Consider the following 17535-nt stretch of genomic DNA (forward strand, 5'->3'; position numbering starts at 1 on the left):
AGCGCGTTTTGATGTCACAGCGCTCCGGGGATCGTCTCTTTCCTCTCTCCTCTAAGCTCGTGTTCACCGAGGAAAAAACGAAGACACACACCTACAGTCAAATTAGACCAGGTACCCTCATCCTGGGAACCTGTATCTGTATTCATAGGGGGGCGGCAAACAGAGCCAAACACACATTTCCCATTGAATACTGAGTCATTTATTAGGAATGAATTACCCAGTGCATACCAACACGCACATACACACCTTGCAATCATGCAATCATTTGTTGTTGTTTTTTTATCTTCAATGATGAGATGAGACGTTTCTTGCAATGTCTTCCACGTTTGCCATTCTGTCCTCTCAACCAGCAACCACGATTGTCTTTGAAGTCGTCGCAGTGTAAACCTGACCTTGTGGAAAGCAGAGGACATTTAACCCCTGGGACATATTAAGCTCAGCATCTGCTCAGAGGTTGACACAGCGGGAACGGCTACCCATAGAGGAGAGGGCCAGAGATGCTGAGAAAGTGGCTGGTGCATCCTGGAAGGTCAGCGGAGGAGCTCAACAGATGTATGCTATAGTTCAAAGACAGAATCTCAAGTGCACAAAGGCATGTGCTTAAATCTGCCGTTTCATTTCAGAGCACTCTCCTCTGGTTGTGTCCTATTCCTATTCACAAATAAACACGTTGGTATGCTAATTTAAGCACTGCCAAGTAATGAGGAGGAAGAGGGTGAACAGCAAAGGACATCTGGCAACCGGTTCTGGAGGCACAGCGTTTTCATTCAGCTGTATGAACTCCCCCTGTTCTTTCTTATTTTAATGGCGTGTACGAGTCTCACCTTGCCTCACCTTTCTGTCAGCTTAAAAGGTGATGCATGTGCAGTGCTCCAGAGGACTTTCTGACTGCCAAGAGCAGAGCGCAGCAAGGTGTAACCATAGAAACTGGGTGTAGCAAAGTTCTGCAACACAAGTTGGATGACCACTGAGCAGAGATGCTGTAAATGAAACTAATGAAGTATTTTAGCTCATGACATTCATATGTCAGGGTGCTCCATAACCTTACATTTTTGAGCCATTACATGGTTGGTTATCAGCCAATTAATTCATCTACACTAAAAAAGGGGGACACGTTGCACAAAATACTTATTCCAGATAGTAGGACATGGTTGTTTTAATACCATAAACACACACAAACACATAACAAAACAAAAAGAAACAATCTTGGGTTAGTGTGTTAGCCTGCTAACATTAGCTAAATAACTGTAAACGCAGCATTAGTTGTGCAGCCATTAGTATCACACAAACTTTTACTTGATGGTGGCACTGGATGAAAGATCAGAGGATCAAAATTCATTCTGTGGGGACCATGAATGCCTGCACAACATTTCGTAAACACCCATCCAATTAGTTTTGCAGTTATCAGCCTGGAGACGAGTAGAAGACCAACCGACTGACCAACTGATGAACATTGCCATCCCTAGAACCGTGCTACTGGCAATGCAAACGTGCAAGGCAATATTTATTGTCCTAATTGACTTCCACTGAAAGGCATACTCTTTCTGTGTTTGCACAGAGATCACAGGAGAACCTAGATCAGCAGGTTTCATTGTTGGCCAGTAGAAATGCTGGCAGAGACGTATCACTCAGTTTTAGACAGAACCGTGTTTACAGTAACAAACTAAAAAGACACGAGGTGAGTCTTGCAGTTAGTTTAAAGGACTGCATAAATAGTTTCTGATTTCGGATTATGAAACTAACATCCTGGAAACTAATTAATACTGAGTAATATAAATGCAAAATTTCTTATTTCTCTTTATGCTTCAAAAATATGGTCTTTGGCAAATTTTGCACGTGTACTAGGTAGAGTAATTTAATAGGGAAAAATATAAGCTCCATATACAATACATCCAGTGCCATTTATATTACCTCTATTGTTATGATTTGTTGATCAAAAGCAGTTGTATTTGACTTGCTCTCACCAAAACAATGTGGTGTTTTCCATTCAAAGAGAAAGTGTTTGTTCATCTTTGTACAAACTGCAATACACACACTGTTGAACGTAATGTATCACATCAACAAAGCGGCGCAGCCTTCTGAACAGCTTTGAATGGATTTCTGAAAACAAAGGGAGCCTGTGACTTCTGGGAGGTCAGGAAGACCTTCATAACAATATGAGCTTAACTGTGGTAAATACATAAGTGGATTTAGACTTTTCAAAGGCAAGTCTAGAAAAAAGAAACAAAAAAACTGGCCTATTATTTTAAACTGTCAGAATATCCTCTCCTTTTCCTAAGACTGTTATTATCCTGCACCATAACATCATCATCTGTCTGATCTCCACTTAACTGCCTTCAATGAGATCAAATATAAAGCAATCTTGTGTTTTTGATATTTTTGGTGCTTTTCGGAGCTTCCATTGAGCTTGATTTGTGGCCTCCTGTCCCTCCTCCACAGCCACACAGCCCCCGCCATGTACATAATTAGGAGAAATGGGAAGAAAAGATCTCGTCACAGACCACTAAACCCATTCAGTTTGTTTTGCTGAGCCCTGCTAGAAGATGCAGCAATCAAACTCAATTAAGGTCAATCTCCTAGTGCATTCATCATTTGGGGAAGAGATGCCAGTCACTGTGTGATTATCCAAAACGACATGGCCTACAGTGTGGAAATGATGTGGTTATGCAATTACCTGAGAACTGGTTTCAGTGAGATATAGCTCTATGTAGGACTATAGGCAGTCTTGGTGAAGATTTATTAATGTGTTGTGAATTGAGTGTGGGGATGACTCATATTTATACATTCGTACTGTGTGAACATCAGTTAACACGGACGTCACGTGACATGGTGCCCTGGGGGGCTACAGGCATGAGTCAGTTTGTAGGTGTTAAAGAAAAATGACATGCCTGCTCAGTTGATCAGGTGATTAGATAAAAACAATGAATAAATAATAAGGAGGAGAAGAATATGATAAAGAGAGATTGTCGTTCTTTTGATTTGCAATAATGTAATGACAATGTGCTGGCCAGGAAATGATAGTGGGGTGCAGATTTAGGTGTAGAGGAATGTTTTATAACCTCAGAATATACATGTACTGTTTGTAATGATGAACTTTTAAAATAAAAATAATCATCAATAATTTGACAAACCAACCCAATTTAAAGTCTAGCTGGATCTGTTGATATGCAAGTTCAGTAGCTGTTGTGGTTTCACTTTTACAGTTTATCCCAGTTTAAATTAAGTGTTAAAGTTCTCTCTTGGTCTTGGAAATAGAGGTTTTGACAACACCAACTCAAGGTTTACTTGCTAGATTCTTTTCATGAGCTTTCAACCAAGCCACTGTGGTTGGAGTTCATTAACTTGTCACGGAGATGGATCCTTTAAAATGCAAGCTGTTTTAGTTAAATCACGCATTTATACTATTGAGGGTGATTTAATTTGAGCTTCAACACAACAGGTAATTAAAAACAACACGCCATATTGTCAGCAACTGTAAATGTTGAAGCCACATAATGATTCAGTGAGCTAGAGTAATCAGGGAGTTTCTGAAGCATTTATCAAGAGGAGACATCTGTCATACTAGGGGAATGCTGTTTGTTATTGTCTCCAGACTTCAATCATCTGAGAAAGTTTTTACAGAAGAGGTTCACAAAGTGTCCCCTCTCCTACACACATAAACACAAACTTGGGCCACCTGCCCATCCTCCTCAGCCTCTTCTGCCATCAAAGAGCTGTAGTATACACACACAGCCACACACACACACAGACAAAGTGCTGCAAGACAGAGAGGAGTCCTGAGCATTATTCCTCTCTGCGGGAGGAATTCCCTGAAGGAGCAGCCTGGTCGTTCCGGGAGGGAGCTGAAACGTTGAGGCCCAGAGAGGGAGGAAGGTCAGGGTGTAACAGAGTATAAGCAGCAAAGATGAAGAAAAACATTTTCTGGGATAAAAGTTTCAAAAACACCTCTGTAGTTTAGTTGGCTTGCAATATAAATAATGTATCTTACAAATGGACATTGGTGGAAATTCTTTCAGGTGTCATTGTCTGCTGCTCTTTTGTGAAGTTTGAATTTATTTTGGACCTTGCTCAAATCAATGGTACATTCAGATTATCATCATAGCACATTTTTGTTACAGATTATATAATATAATATACAATCTTAGCCATGCTAGCAACATGACTCATTGGATGGAAGTGTCTGCTGAGCTACTTTCACAACGCTCAATTCTGATTTATTGTTCAGATGTGAGTTTTTCGTTTGGTTGTTCACATTATTCTTTAAATGGGGCCAATATCAGATTCCAGTGTGAACAAGTCATGGTCTTAAACTGACCCACATGCGCAAAAGAACAACAACAAAGAAGTAAACATGGAGGCCACTGAAGTCTGTGTTTTTCCTTTCATTCATAATTTGATGTGCTGTGGAAGCTAGTGAATTTGTGAGTAGATGATAACGAGGAAGAGGAGAATGAGAGCCAAATCTTAATTATGGCTTTTTGTGGAGCGGTGGCTGCTGCTTCTGTATGGTTTGGAGTTTGAGCAAACAGACTGGTTATGATGCAAACTTTAAAGTTTTGCTTGTACAGCAGTGTCATGACCATGTGTTTTGTGCTGTTCACATTGTCATGAAATGAAACTGTTTTGATATGAACAAAAAAAATCTTCTGGGTCACTTTTGCCTGCAGTGTGAACGTAGCCTTGGTCAGTCCACCACTTTGTTCCAGACTGAAATATCTAGGTCTATTGGATGGATTGCCAGCAAGTCTACATTCCCATCTCAGCTGCACTGTGTTTACTCTTAATTAACAATTGTTAGCATGCTAACACGCTAAACTAATATGGTTAACATAATACCCGCTGGCACATCAGAGCATTAACACTAATGCAATCATTTTAGCATGCAGGTGTTAGCATTTAATTTAAAGCACAACTGTACTTTAGTACAGCCTCAAAGTGCCACTATAATGTTTAACCTCTGTACATCAAAGTATCTTTAATTGTCGAGTGACTTTGATCATTTTCACCAATTTCCTTTAACATTTTGTGCAATCAGATTATAATCAGCTTGTTACATGTCATAATCCTCACATCTGCTTTTTAATCCAGGCAGAATATGTCCCAAATTGGATAGCACTCAAACGCCTCCACGGAACCCACTATTAAGGGGATTCTCACGGTCAGCTTCTCCTTAAGCTCATCAAATTTTTACCAACCTCTCATCACATTTCATTCCTTTACCGGCTGTTTTGTGTAACCTTGGGGAACCACCGTCTGCACCACAAACCTGTGGCACCTGCAGGAATCATGAAAACCTGACAAAGTGAGTAACAAATAAGGGTCTGCTACAGAAATGAACTCTGTATGAACTTTGTGTAGCTGCACAATTTTATTGATTGTATAACTGGTTGTGTAACAATCTGCACATGACATGATATATACAAAAATATAACATTTAAACAAATGGAAATATGCAATGTAAGTTGGATCATCAAAACAATACTTTTATTAAGAGAATACATTATTTATAAAAGATTTCCTGTGCGTAACACCACCAAATACTAGTGCATTCTTAAAACAGTCATAACAAACATAATTAGATATACCCATTATTGGTTAATAACATACAGACTCAATTCCCCAAACAGATGTTATCAGAAAGTTGTCTTAAGGGCCCCCATGGGAGAAATATCCTAAATATTTTTGGAATAATAAGTAAATAATAAAGTAGAAATACCTTATGTTATGAATGCTAAGATTCAATAATACATCTAAACTCTTTCTAAATGAATGTGTGGATCATAAGTTCCTCAGTTATTGAATTCATTTTTCTCCTGTTTGGACAGCTGGCCAAAGTTTTAAATGACTTGCCTGCATGAGACAAGTGTATTACCAGTGTGGGTTCTTCTGTTTGTCGTGCATTTGTTCTGAGCATAATCTTAGATGTATTTCCTTTTAGATCCCTGAGGAAAGAAACACAAACATTTCAGACGTAGACAAACACAACACTGTACAGTATGTCCTCTGGATCAGTGCGGCTTTGACACAATCCACCTACAGCACACAAAACCTCCCTGTTCAAACTGATTTCAACTGTTTGTGTACAGTTAATGGAGTTGTTCCATGGAATATGAAATACTACCTCAAAACAAAACAGCTCAGTCATGTTGTCTCCTTATTATAGGCCGAGCACGTTAGCAGGTCACAAGAAAGATTTAATGTTACATCACTGCAATAAATTAGCAAAGATTGAATTACAGCCTGGGCCATGTACAGTAGAAGAATTGTCTTCGAGGAAATAAACAAGAGACACATGCAAAATGCTGTCAAGGACTATATGATACATTTTCGTTCTTGTACTTGTAAAGTCACATGCAAAATTTCCTTTTGCTTTTGCCTCATGATGTAGCTACGTTCTGGTTTTCAGCTTCCATTTTGCATATTCCATTTATAACTATATGTATCATCCTATTTATTTCCACATTTCATGCTTCTCCTACAGACTCCAGATTAAATCAGGGTTGCACATTTTGAAAATGAGTATGTTGGACTCCAATTTAAAGCTGTGGTGCTCTGCAATATAAAAGGCAAGACATAATGTTATTTGGTGAGACAAAGGCATGATTTAAGTTATCTAAACTGCTCTAGAGTGACACAGTAATACATGACAGGAGCAAGGACAGAAGATCTGCTCGAACTGAATCTATTAACGGTACATCACAACCATCCAGCAGCAAATTCAGACAGACATGTGCATGAACTTAAGGAGCCAGGCTGTTTCTAGGGCACAAACAGAGTCCATTTGTTGAAATCCTATTCGTATCCCATTCTCTATACATTTAGGACATGCTGTACATATGCCAACCTCATCTACTCACAATTTTATTCAGCACAAGTGTGACCACTGACTGTGTTATGCAAAACGGCTTAGTCAACTGACACAAATTCTGGTAAGCTGAGCCAGTGCCATGTGAAAACTGAGTAGGCATTCACACAGCGAGACAGTGAGCACAGTTCATTTTGTACTGCAGTATTAATCAACAGGGAGATCAAAGCTGTCATTCTGCTACTACAGGGTTAGTTAATCTGCACCGTTTGGCTGTCACTCAAGAAGAGACCTGGGTAAGAGCTGGCATCCTTCCTTTCCATGCCACCTGGTATGATGCATGAAATTCTGATTGTAGCGATAGAGGCGGATTTATTCAGGAAAAACAAATGGAAATGTTTCCAATCAACCCCTAGCTGTACCATCGTGATCGTTGTACTATGACCCAACACCAGTGATGTTAATCCCTCCCTCTCCACCCCACCATGTGCCCAGCCGCAGTGAGGACACCATCATGTCACGGAGAGACAGACAGTGCTGATGTAAGCAGCAGCACAGATACAAAACTACAATCACAGCAAGATAGAAAAAAGATTTTATCTGACAAGCAATTATAGATGTGAAAAGCCTTCAAAGGATCGGCATAGAAATACATTCATCACCATTAATGTACTATAAAAATTTGATAATTATGGAAACAATTTTTTTCTAACAAAATTTTCATATGCTAGAGGAGCATTTTAATGTTTTCTTGTAATGTTTAGTATTGACTTGTTGAAGAAAAACCTTTTAAAAGTGACACTGCCCCCTAGTGATGAGTATAAGGGGAATTTTATTGCACTTAAAACACCCCAAAATACAATAATACAAATACTATCTACATAGACAACACATAAAAAAAAAAAAACCTGATTAGGTTTTTCCAGAAAATAGCAGAGAGATATCATGACCTCTCTCAAACATAGAAAAGATTCTGTGGGGCATCTTTAAAAACACTGGCATCCCCACTGAAGCGAGAGCTGAAACATGCCGGCCATTAAGCCTCGGGAAAGAGGATATGAAGGCAGCCAAATAGGCTCTGGCTGAAATAATAAACAGCATATCTAGTGGTGGCTGAGAGATGGAGATTCAGTGTAACCAGGGAGGATTTTTCTACATGTAGGTTGTTGTTGAAGATTAACTCTCTCACATCCCACCTTAATGATCGGTCTCTTGGGACAAGTCAGATCAGGACAGTGGAACAGATCAGGGGAGAGATATACAAGCTTGTAGATAAAGTTCAATAACCTAATTTACAACATTTCATAAACAATAAATTGCCAGTGTTGTTACAGTTTGTATAATAATAAACCTGTACTATATGTGCATAGAAATAGAGCATTTCTATACAAAAGACTGTTCTGAACAGCTATTAGACTGTAAGGATTGTGGATGTAATGGATAAAATAAGAGCTCAGAGAATAAGTAGTTTCAGGCTGGAGGACCATATCACTATGTTTACATACTGTAAGAGCCAAGATACACTTAACTTCTTTCACGAAGCACAGCTATACATGGATTTATGGGACATACTGCACAACAAAACCATAGCTGAGGCTGAAACTGTAAAGTCTAAAGGGATTCTAAAACATTATTTAAAAACATAAAATCGTCAGGCCAATATTTCCAAGTCACAATAAAAACCTCAACCTGCATATCTGAACCATGAAATCAACATGCAACTCACTATCCTTTTATAATACAAACCTGACAAGAATCACCACTGTCAGATAACTTGGAAGAATGACAGCTTGTGCTGAAGGTTTCAGACCATCTCAACCTTTAGATATTGATATTAGGGTTAATTAACACAAATCCCACTTTTTCATGGTATACAGCCCAGTAATTGGGACAAAGCCCCAGTGTATTGTTCACAGACAGTATATCAACCAATGTAAGCTACTGCCTGGAATCTATGTAACGGTATAAAACATTGCACATTGTGAATGTTTTCCATTTTTTATTATGTTATTCTTTTTATAAAGAGATGTTTCTTGTAAAGGTAGGAAACATTTGCAAACAAGTACTGTTGAGCACAAAGGTTCGGTTTAATAACCACATTGATTTTCACAGAAACAAAACCTCAGCAGGTCCACACAATTTTATGTACAAACACTATACAGCATTTACATGTTCATTCAACAGAAAACATTTTGAGAGACAAAATAAATAGCTATATAAAACAAAACTATCATTTATATACAAAAAGAAGATAGAAATTACAGTTTACGTCTGTCCAGGGGAATCCTTTTCACAGCAGGATCATTTGGGCACAGAATGAATATTTTCCAGTTCAGTATGATTACTTTTCTCTCTCCGGTTCACTCTATCTCAGTAAAGCGTGAGAACATGGCCTTGCGAACGGCATCCTTGTAGGTGTCAGACGCTGATAGTTCATATGAGCTTCCCTTAATACCCAAGCCTGTGCCCCTGGTCCTTAATGAAGCCTGTAGGGAGGAAGCGGAGTCATTAGAGGAGACAGATTGGACACAGGTAGCCCTTAGGTAACAATACTAATTGCTTTGTGAGTGAAAAAGAACACATTGACATGCATATTCCATCTGTTAGGAGCTGGTGGGGAGACAAGTGTTATTTTGAAGCAAATGTAAAAGAATTGTTGTTGGCCAACTCACCGAGATGGGAGCCGTGATGCCCTGTTGGTGGCGCCCCAGACCTTTGCCTTCCTGCCAGCCCATCGCTTGCAACATTTTGTTCCCGATATTATCGCTCGTCAGGCCGTCTTTGGTGGGCTGTTCGTAGTTTCTGTTGAAGGTGAATGTCAAGAGATGTGAAAAAAAATGTTAAGACATTAACACCACTCATCAGGATCACAAGGGTACACTAATGAAATGTCCCGTATTAAACTATTACACTCACACTGTTGGGGTTGGTGGCTGATAGAATTTCTTCTTCGGTGCAGGAGGCTCAGGGACACCATACTTCTCCCTTCTCTCTGCAGCTCTGTCTCTGTATTTCAGCTGGTAAAATACCCATAAAACTTGAGTGTCCCTCATTGCAAAAATTACTGATGGGTATACATTTGTGAGCCAAATACCTCAGTTTCTTTCCTTTCCAGCTCCTCCAGCTCAGCTTCTGTGAGTTTTGATCTTCTCTGAATTTCCAAGTTTTGCTTAAAAAAAAAAAAAATTCTCTTTAACTGGAAAAACCGTGCACCAACAAAATAAATATCATGTTCACATATATATATTCAAGATTTATAAGATCAGTAACATTCGTTTCATTTTATATTGAAGCTTTATACATTGAACAGATGGCAGCGCCCAGAATATTCATAGCTACTTGCAGATTAAACGCCTGCTGTTTCACCATCCTCACCTTGTGGAGGTCAGAGAGCTGCTGGTGACGCAGCAGAGCCTCTTTGGTGGGGAACTGCCGTCGACACAACAGACAAACCATCTTCTTCCAGTCTGTTATTTTGCCCTCTTCATACACTGCTCTATCTGAGCTGCCTTCCTCTGCGCCACCGTCCATGTTATGAGCAGCAACCAGACCACACTGGAATATCAAAATGGACAGAGATGAAGTGTTTCTTGAGTGATTTCTTTTTTATTATCTGTAGTGGAATGGGCACATGAAGACAAGGCACAAACAAACCTTAGTAGAAGTGTCCAGCTCTGTGATCTTGAATTGTTCGGTCATGAGGGATGGCATGTCAAAGCCTCCTGTTTGCTAAAAGGAAGCACCAAATCTTATCAACAAGCAGTACATAGAAGATTTGTTATCATATGACTGTCCACAACACAAAGGCAAGTCTCTCATTTTATGTTAATTATGATAAAAAGCTACTTTCTAGTATTATAGAAGCTGTTATTAAGTAAATAAAAAAAAAACAAGTTAGGGGTATAGCTTTCATTCGAAATCTTCAATATTCAAAGTCTTTTTGAAGTATATCATATTTAATGTCAATTAATGAGTAGGATGAATGTGACTTCCCAGCTTGCCCCCTCTCAGTCTACATTCATACTGTTTCAAGTATGCTATGATGCTAATCCAATGCAAAACATACTTGGGTCTAACTGGGATCAATAAATACCTTTTTCTCAAAAAGAAAGAAACCTGCGTCAGCAGCTGCAGACTCTTTCCTGTCCTCCTCCTTGGATGGTCCTAAGCTTTGGAAACTGCTCTTAAAACTTTCTTTCTGCTTATTGAAACTTTTTGCCCAACGCGCCATGTCCTTTGCAATCTGCAATTGTCAACAGTTAGTACAGAAACCACTTAAATGATAACATATGAGTCATACAGAATTTATTTGAAGTAGCGTTTACCTGCTGTGCAGACTTGCTCTTCAGCTTCTTCTTCTCTTTGGACGCTTGCTCTGTGCTTGTGTCTGATTCAGCCGGTGCAGGAATGTACGTCTGCTTCTCACTGTCCCAGTAGAGGTACTGCTGGGTCTCGGAGTTATAGTAGTACTATTAATGGACACGCATGAGAAACGCTGTATAAACTGCAGTCAGTTTTGGATAAAATAAATGACATACAGTGCATAGTATTATATTTGGCAGTATATTATGTACATACAGTAATACCACAGGATACGTACTTGGCTGCTATGATCGTAGTACAGACCAGCCTGTGGATTGTAATAGTAACCAGAAGCCTCATCATACTGGTATGTGGAGGTGTCGGGGGCGACTACAGACACAAAGAGAGGCACATATGCAACAGAAATGTGCATCAAAAATTATCTAAATGAATCTAAGCATGATCTATTCATTTACATACACAGGAGCCATTATGTAGCTACTGTAACTAAACTCACCTGTTGTGTTTACAGTCGGAAGAGCAGAGACAGTAGTTACAACAGTGGAAGCTGCTGGTGTTACCTGCGATGCAGTGCAGACACTAGCAGTTGGTTGTGCTGCAATAACAGGCCTCAGTAATTGATGTGACTGAGAATGAGGGAGAAAAAAGCAATTAGGTTTTGGATCCATGAAACAACACCAGAATGGTAAATTATGAATTAGTAGCTGTGTTTGCAGTACATGTAGATGTCTACCTGTACAGCAGGCTGGCTGATAAAGACAGGCTGGTAAAGCTGAGGCGCCTGAGATATGACAACACCTGTGGCTGCAGGGATCAATGTCTTCATTTCAGGAGCAGCTAAAGACAGTTGGTAATGATAAAATGTCAGCTTTTGTATGAAAATCAGTCAAAATATCATAGTGATTGATCGTATTACCTCCGAGTAATCCATCTCCAATGACAGGAGCCAATCCTTCAGGCTGCTGCGGCCATATTTGATAATTCTGTCCCTGCATCAGAGAAGAAAAACAAGAAGTCAGTCGTTTGGTCCTTATTGTTAAAGTCAATGTCACGATACAACAGACGGTGAACTTACCTGTGTTTGCTGTGCGTAGCCCTCTGCAAGAGTAATGTAGTCAAGGGTGGTACCTGAACCTTGCTGTAACTACAGTAACATACAGGGATAAGAGAAAAGTCAGTCACAACACACAAGAACCTCAATTAAAAAATACTGAGGTTTTTCCTCAGTAAGATCAACATGATTAATCTTACATTACAGCGAGTTATTAGATTTAGCTTTAGTCTCATTATTATTAAAGATGCTGTTTCTGCCAGGACGTCTGATTAATATCAGCTACACACAACCACCTTCAGCCTTTATCAATCACATTAAGTGATAATAAGAAAAACAAAATGGCACAAGTAATAACCTGATACCTGGCTGGATGACCACTGAGCAGCAGCAATGGCTGTGCTGGCAACAGAGAGAGCACTAGCTCTGATCCCGTCTGGCTGCGCTGAGTCTCTGGACAGGACACAGAGCGATTAGTTAAACCTTCATTTTGCAGTACAAGCAGGATGAAAATTAGTCCTTCATTTGCTTTAACTAAACTTGTATTTGCATACTGAACCCATGCAGGATCTTCCAGCAAAATGTTATTATGAATGTCAATTTCTGAATAAGTGAACCAGTTTTATTCTTTGTCAGTGCACTACAAAACAAATAGAAATACATGAACGATGTGGGGATAAAACTTCCCACGTGGCGCCAATATTCTATTCATAGAAATCAGTATGTGTGTGTATGACTCACTTCCTAGCACTCTTGGCATAGTCCACACCGATTGTTTTTCCGTCCAGTTTTAGAGGTGGCTGAAGGCTCTGGAGAACGGAGAGCAGCTGAGAAGCCTCCTATAAAAGAAGACGCAAGACTGTCACAAGTGACACACCCCCAAGAGGAAACATACAGACTTACATCACGACTACAGCAATAACATACCAAAGGAGATGAGAGCTGAACAAAGGCAAAGCCTCTATTCTGTCCTGTTTGCTTGTCTTTGATGAGGCGGATGTTGCCTGCTGACAGGTTGGCATAAGAGGCCAATATGTTCAAAATTCCATCAACAGTTGAAAGCGGGGCAATGTTTCTCAAAATGATGGCTGTAAACAAAAACAAGCATTAATGAATAAATCTAGAATATGTTTACTGGAGGAACTATTATTTGAATATATATTGTGAAGAACTCACTGTCTCCATTGTAATCTCCTTGCTGTTGAGACTCGGGATTCAAAGCACTTATACCCGGAGACTCTGTATCTATAGTCAGCAATGACAGTAGAGTAGAGTGAGTTAACACGAGTTAGTGGAAGCCACTAAAATAGTGCAGGGAGAAGATACTTGCAGAACAAAAATTAAACTTCTGGTTTGTTGAAGTAACAACTCACCAACTTTAGTTGCTCCACACCTGAAACACTTCAGCTTCTTCCGGAAATTGTACACACCACACTGTGAAAAAACAATGACATTGTTTTAGGAAGAAAAACAAAGAAAAGAAGAAATATTCTGGATTCTGGGATTACAGTGTAGTACATAAAGCATACATGTATTTTATACTGACTTATTTACCAATTGGTACATAACATTGTCATATTAGTACGACTATTAATGGCCATGTCCAACAGGCCTGCTGGTGAAACCTGTACAAACTTATACGCATGCTCACATATTCTATCTTAATGGTATTTTATTTTCATTTTTTGTACTTTTTCAATTTTAACTGTATTTTTACTCAATGTATGACCCAGATATCTCTTTTTGTATTCTGTAGCTGTAAAAATGGCAAATTTAAAGTTACTTGAACTACTTAGAAATTAGACTCACTGCATTGCAAAGCCAGTTTTCGACGTTCTGTCTCCTGTTGCTGTAGTGCAGTGCAATGCTCTTCCCCTGAATCACCAGGTTGTTCTGCAAAGTCAAAAGGCACAAATTATTTCAAATTCTGACATATTTGAGTCAAAGAGGCAGGTGAGGTCCTGCCGCTACCCCACCCCATGAGTGAGAGCAGCTGGAACGGGAAAAAGTGGCTAGATTTACACTCGCTGCTTCGGTAGAGTGTCTCATGGAGTAAATGGGAACAGAGGCAGAAAGACAAGTTCAGAGAGAAAGCTGCTGTTCTGTGTATGAGGGAATGAGCTCTTAGTGTTTGGGAACGGAGTGCTGCCAGCTCGTCCCTCTCTCAATCCAGTCTTCGGATTTTAAATGGAGATGAGAAAATATCCAAGTGACTGAGCTGGAGCAGAATGTGCTATGGGCCACTCTGTGAACAGGAAGTATACTCTTCATAAGAAGAGGCGTAAGCCTTATTCAGCATATTTATTTTCTGCATTGTATCTTGGTTAATATTAGTAACAGAACAGACAAAAGATTTTATTGGCTTTCCAATAGCAAAAACCTTTTATACAGTGAATCAACACTGAATTCACAGCATAATAAGCTGTTGAGAGACTTTTATTCTGGCTAAAAAAGCTTCTATATACCAGTATTAATCAGCCAAGAGTGTCATGTCAAAAACCAGAGTTACGTTACAGTTTTCCAACTAAATAGCAACACTTTCTAGCTCTGTATACTGCAAATACTGCACAACTCTCAATGGTCAGTCACTCATGCGTCGGTTTATCGGGGCTCTAATCTCCAAGAATAATTCTAAACTTGGTGATTGTTAAAGCAACCTGATTGGTCTCCATCCATCGGGTAGAATCTTGCAAGCGATAAAACTCCACGAAGGCGAAACCTCGGCTTATACCTAGAGACAGTATTCAAATATAGACGGGAGGCGTGTTAGTTAGAATGCTTTGGTGCAACATTCAAACTCACAAAAGGGTCCAATTCCAAATAAAACTGGAGGTGGGAAGGGTGCTTACAAGGTCAAGGGCATGGGGGCACATTTTGTTTACCATAACATGTAATGTCTGTAAACAAAAAAAAAGGTAGAGGTATAGTACATATAGTTACCTCCTTACCTGGCCTTATTGTCATAACGACACAACCTATGAACAAAGGATCCTCTGACAGTTGTAATATGAGACTTTTTCTCAAGGATGTCAATAAAGGAAGGAAAGGGGGTCATAAGACGGAGCATGGAGGTGAACATGAGAAACTCCTCTGAACAGCAACACTCACCTCTCCTTTTCCTCATCAAGCGAATTTCCACAGGCTGGGGGCCCTCTAGCTGCTCGAGTGCTGAGCGGATCTGGAAAATGGAGGCAGAGAGTCAAATTAATTTGCATACAAAAGCTTTTCAAAACAAGAGTCTGTTTCAATAAGATCTAACTTTTTCTTCAGTTTTAGAAATGGCGCCTGCCCCTTGCAGGGTGAAAAAGGTTACAGTAACACTCAGTAAACAGTAAATTTGACTCCCTCAAACATACAAATTGCCTGAACAGACCCTCAGAACTTTTGGTAAGGCTGAAAGCAACCAAAACCTCTCTCAATCAGCTGATTGATGGAGGATAAATAGTCATGCCAGACCAAGTGTTTCTGCAGTTTAGGGCAACAAATGAAACAGATCAGTGCAGAAGTTGCCTCTGACCTCTTAAAATCACAGACGCTCTCAGGTATGACTCCAGGTAAGAATACACAATAAACCTTTGCCTTAAGAGCTGACTGTCCTTACACGTGATTCACTGTTCCTTGTGAACTATATATATTAGAAATATATAAAAAGGCTACCTTGCTGTAACGCAAATCTTGGTGTGGTTTTCCCCTTTGACAGCATCAGTAACACTTACATCATCCTCCATGACATTAAGAGGGAGACCTCTCAGCATAATAGTCTTGCTCTCCTCCTCCTGCTCCATTTTGTAGTGCTGGTCCGGATAATCCCCATCGTATTCATCGTCGGATCTGTCACTATTGCGCCGTTTTCTGCCCCTCTATTGCACACACACACACAAATAATGCTGTTATTATTAAATTAGGACCGAGAGGTTTTCTTCTACTACAGGTGTGACAGCAACATGAGCTAATGAAGTTATTCGTACTCACTCACCTCTGGACTGTCTCTGCGTCTGTCATCGCCCCAACGATGATCCGAATCCCTCTCCACATCTCTACCTCGTCGTCTTTCGGGCCATTCTGGATCATCTCTCCTCCCATCCGAACCATATCTTCCACTGCGTTCAGACCGACTGAGCCTGAAAGAGTAATAAATGAGTGGCAGCGTGAAATACAAATGCACTGAATATGGGCCCACTACCACATCGTTTCATATCTTACCTTTTATCAGTTCCCATGGTTTAGTGTAGAGGACACACGTTTGATCAAGGGATTCTGTGGAAACATCACAATATGTGTTTGATCATTTAATCACCATTAAAAACAGACAGGTGTCTCTTCAACAATATACTGACAGATAGAACAGAGGGCTTACTTTAAGACTGGAACTTAATCTGAACCTGACTTGTTGTCACTTCGCAGAAGCAGAAACAAACAGTGATTAAACCTACATCGACTGCATTGCTCGAGAAGGCTGAAATTCCCCAATCAGCGTTAAATGTATGTTGTTAACATAATGAGGGCTGAGGTCACAGATGAAACCAAGCCAGGGAAACAACGGGCCACATCTGAAACGACCAATAATGGCGTTAAATCCTGGCGTTAAGTAAACAACAGGAACTTTAGCTACAAGATAAGTGGTGTAGTGGCCCTTCAACAGCACAAACAGGCTAAAGAGCGACTGACGTCAGCTTTAACGTCTGAGTGTGTCAGTTAGCGTCACCTTGAATAACGTAGCTTACGTTAACCGACGGAGGAGATACAACTCAGTGTTATTTCGTGTTACATACCGTTTTAATAACACAGCTTGTTAGTTGTGACAGTGACCTGATAATAAATGATGAGGATGGTTTTTTCTAGGTCTTCCGGTCAGTCAGCAGAGGAGATTTCTTCTTCGGTTAATAAGACCGCTGGTAAATAGATTAACTGCACATTACCGCCACCTACTGGTTGAGATGGGAATGAGAGGAAACACAGTGCAGTGAAAGGTTATTACAGGTTGCATTAACAAAAAACTAAAACTGTGAAAGGTTAACTAATAAATAATACAAACTAGACGTAAGAAAAAACTGAAAGGATATTATTTACTTACAAAACTAAACTAAAATACGATTAAAATATCCAGGGAATCAGGAAATGTCTTCAGTTTTAATCTTTAATCTGGTCAGATTTGTCAACACAACAAGCATGAGGAGGCATTGATGCACATGTTTATTGAGACTAGGATGATTGTGAGCCATTGCCTTCACAAAGTGTTTGTACTGTACCTATATTCTGAACTTCTTAAACCTTGCCCCTGACAAAATACCGCCATAACCTTAACACATATTACAATTACAAAATAAAATAAAACTAATACTGAAACTAAACAGTT

At 39.7% G+C, this 17535-nt stretch overlaps 1 protein-coding gene across 1 annotated transcript; it reads right to left on the reverse strand.

Moving 5' to 3' along the window:
• Positions 1-8868: 8868 nt before the first annotated feature.
• On the reverse strand, positions 8869-17042 carry LOC118328792 (RNA-binding protein 5-B-like). The gene is made up of 25 exons (XM_035662692.1): positions 16537-17042; positions 16383-16436; positions 16156-16300; positions 15896-16039; positions 15288-15357; positions 14837-14910; positions 13989-14072; positions 13553-13613; positions 13356-13424; positions 13107-13267; positions 12921-13018; positions 12545-12632; positions 12204-12272; positions 12045-12117; positions 11862-11965; positions 11625-11754; positions 11406-11497; positions 11131-11274; positions 10899-11048; positions 10460-10534; positions 10181-10360; positions 9900-9974; positions 9722-9822; positions 9478-9607; positions 8869-9291 (listed from the first exon to the last, which is right to left on the reverse strand). Exons 2-25 carry the CDS (start codon positions 16397-16399, stop codon positions 9166-9168), a joined length of 2460 nt encoding a protein of 819 aa, XP_035518585.1. The 5' UTR covers positions 16400-16436; positions 16537-17042; the 3' UTR covers positions 8869-9165.
• Positions 17043-17535: the final 493 nt, after the last annotated feature.

Source organism: Morone saxatilis, unplaced genomic scaffold, assembly GCF_004916995.1.
Source record: "Morone saxatilis isolate NCDOM2014 unplaced genomic scaffold, NCSU_SB_2.0 Contig18, whole genome shotgun sequence".
In the NCBI taxonomy this organism is placed as follows: domain Eukaryota; kingdom Metazoa; phylum Chordata; class Actinopteri; family Moronidae; genus Morone; species Morone saxatilis.

Bases quoted from the DNA above. Each gene is read 5' to 3' on its own strand.
- LOC118328792 (XM_035662692.1), bottom strand. The intron at 13,268-13,355 runs GTGAGTTCTTCA...TTTTGTTTACAG, and splicing joins AGGAGATTACAATGGAGACA to CCATCATTTTGAGAAACATT. The intron at 11,275-11,405 runs GTACGTATCCTG...GTCCATTAATAG, and splicing joins ACTACGATCATAGCAGCCAA to TACTACTATAACTCCGAGAC.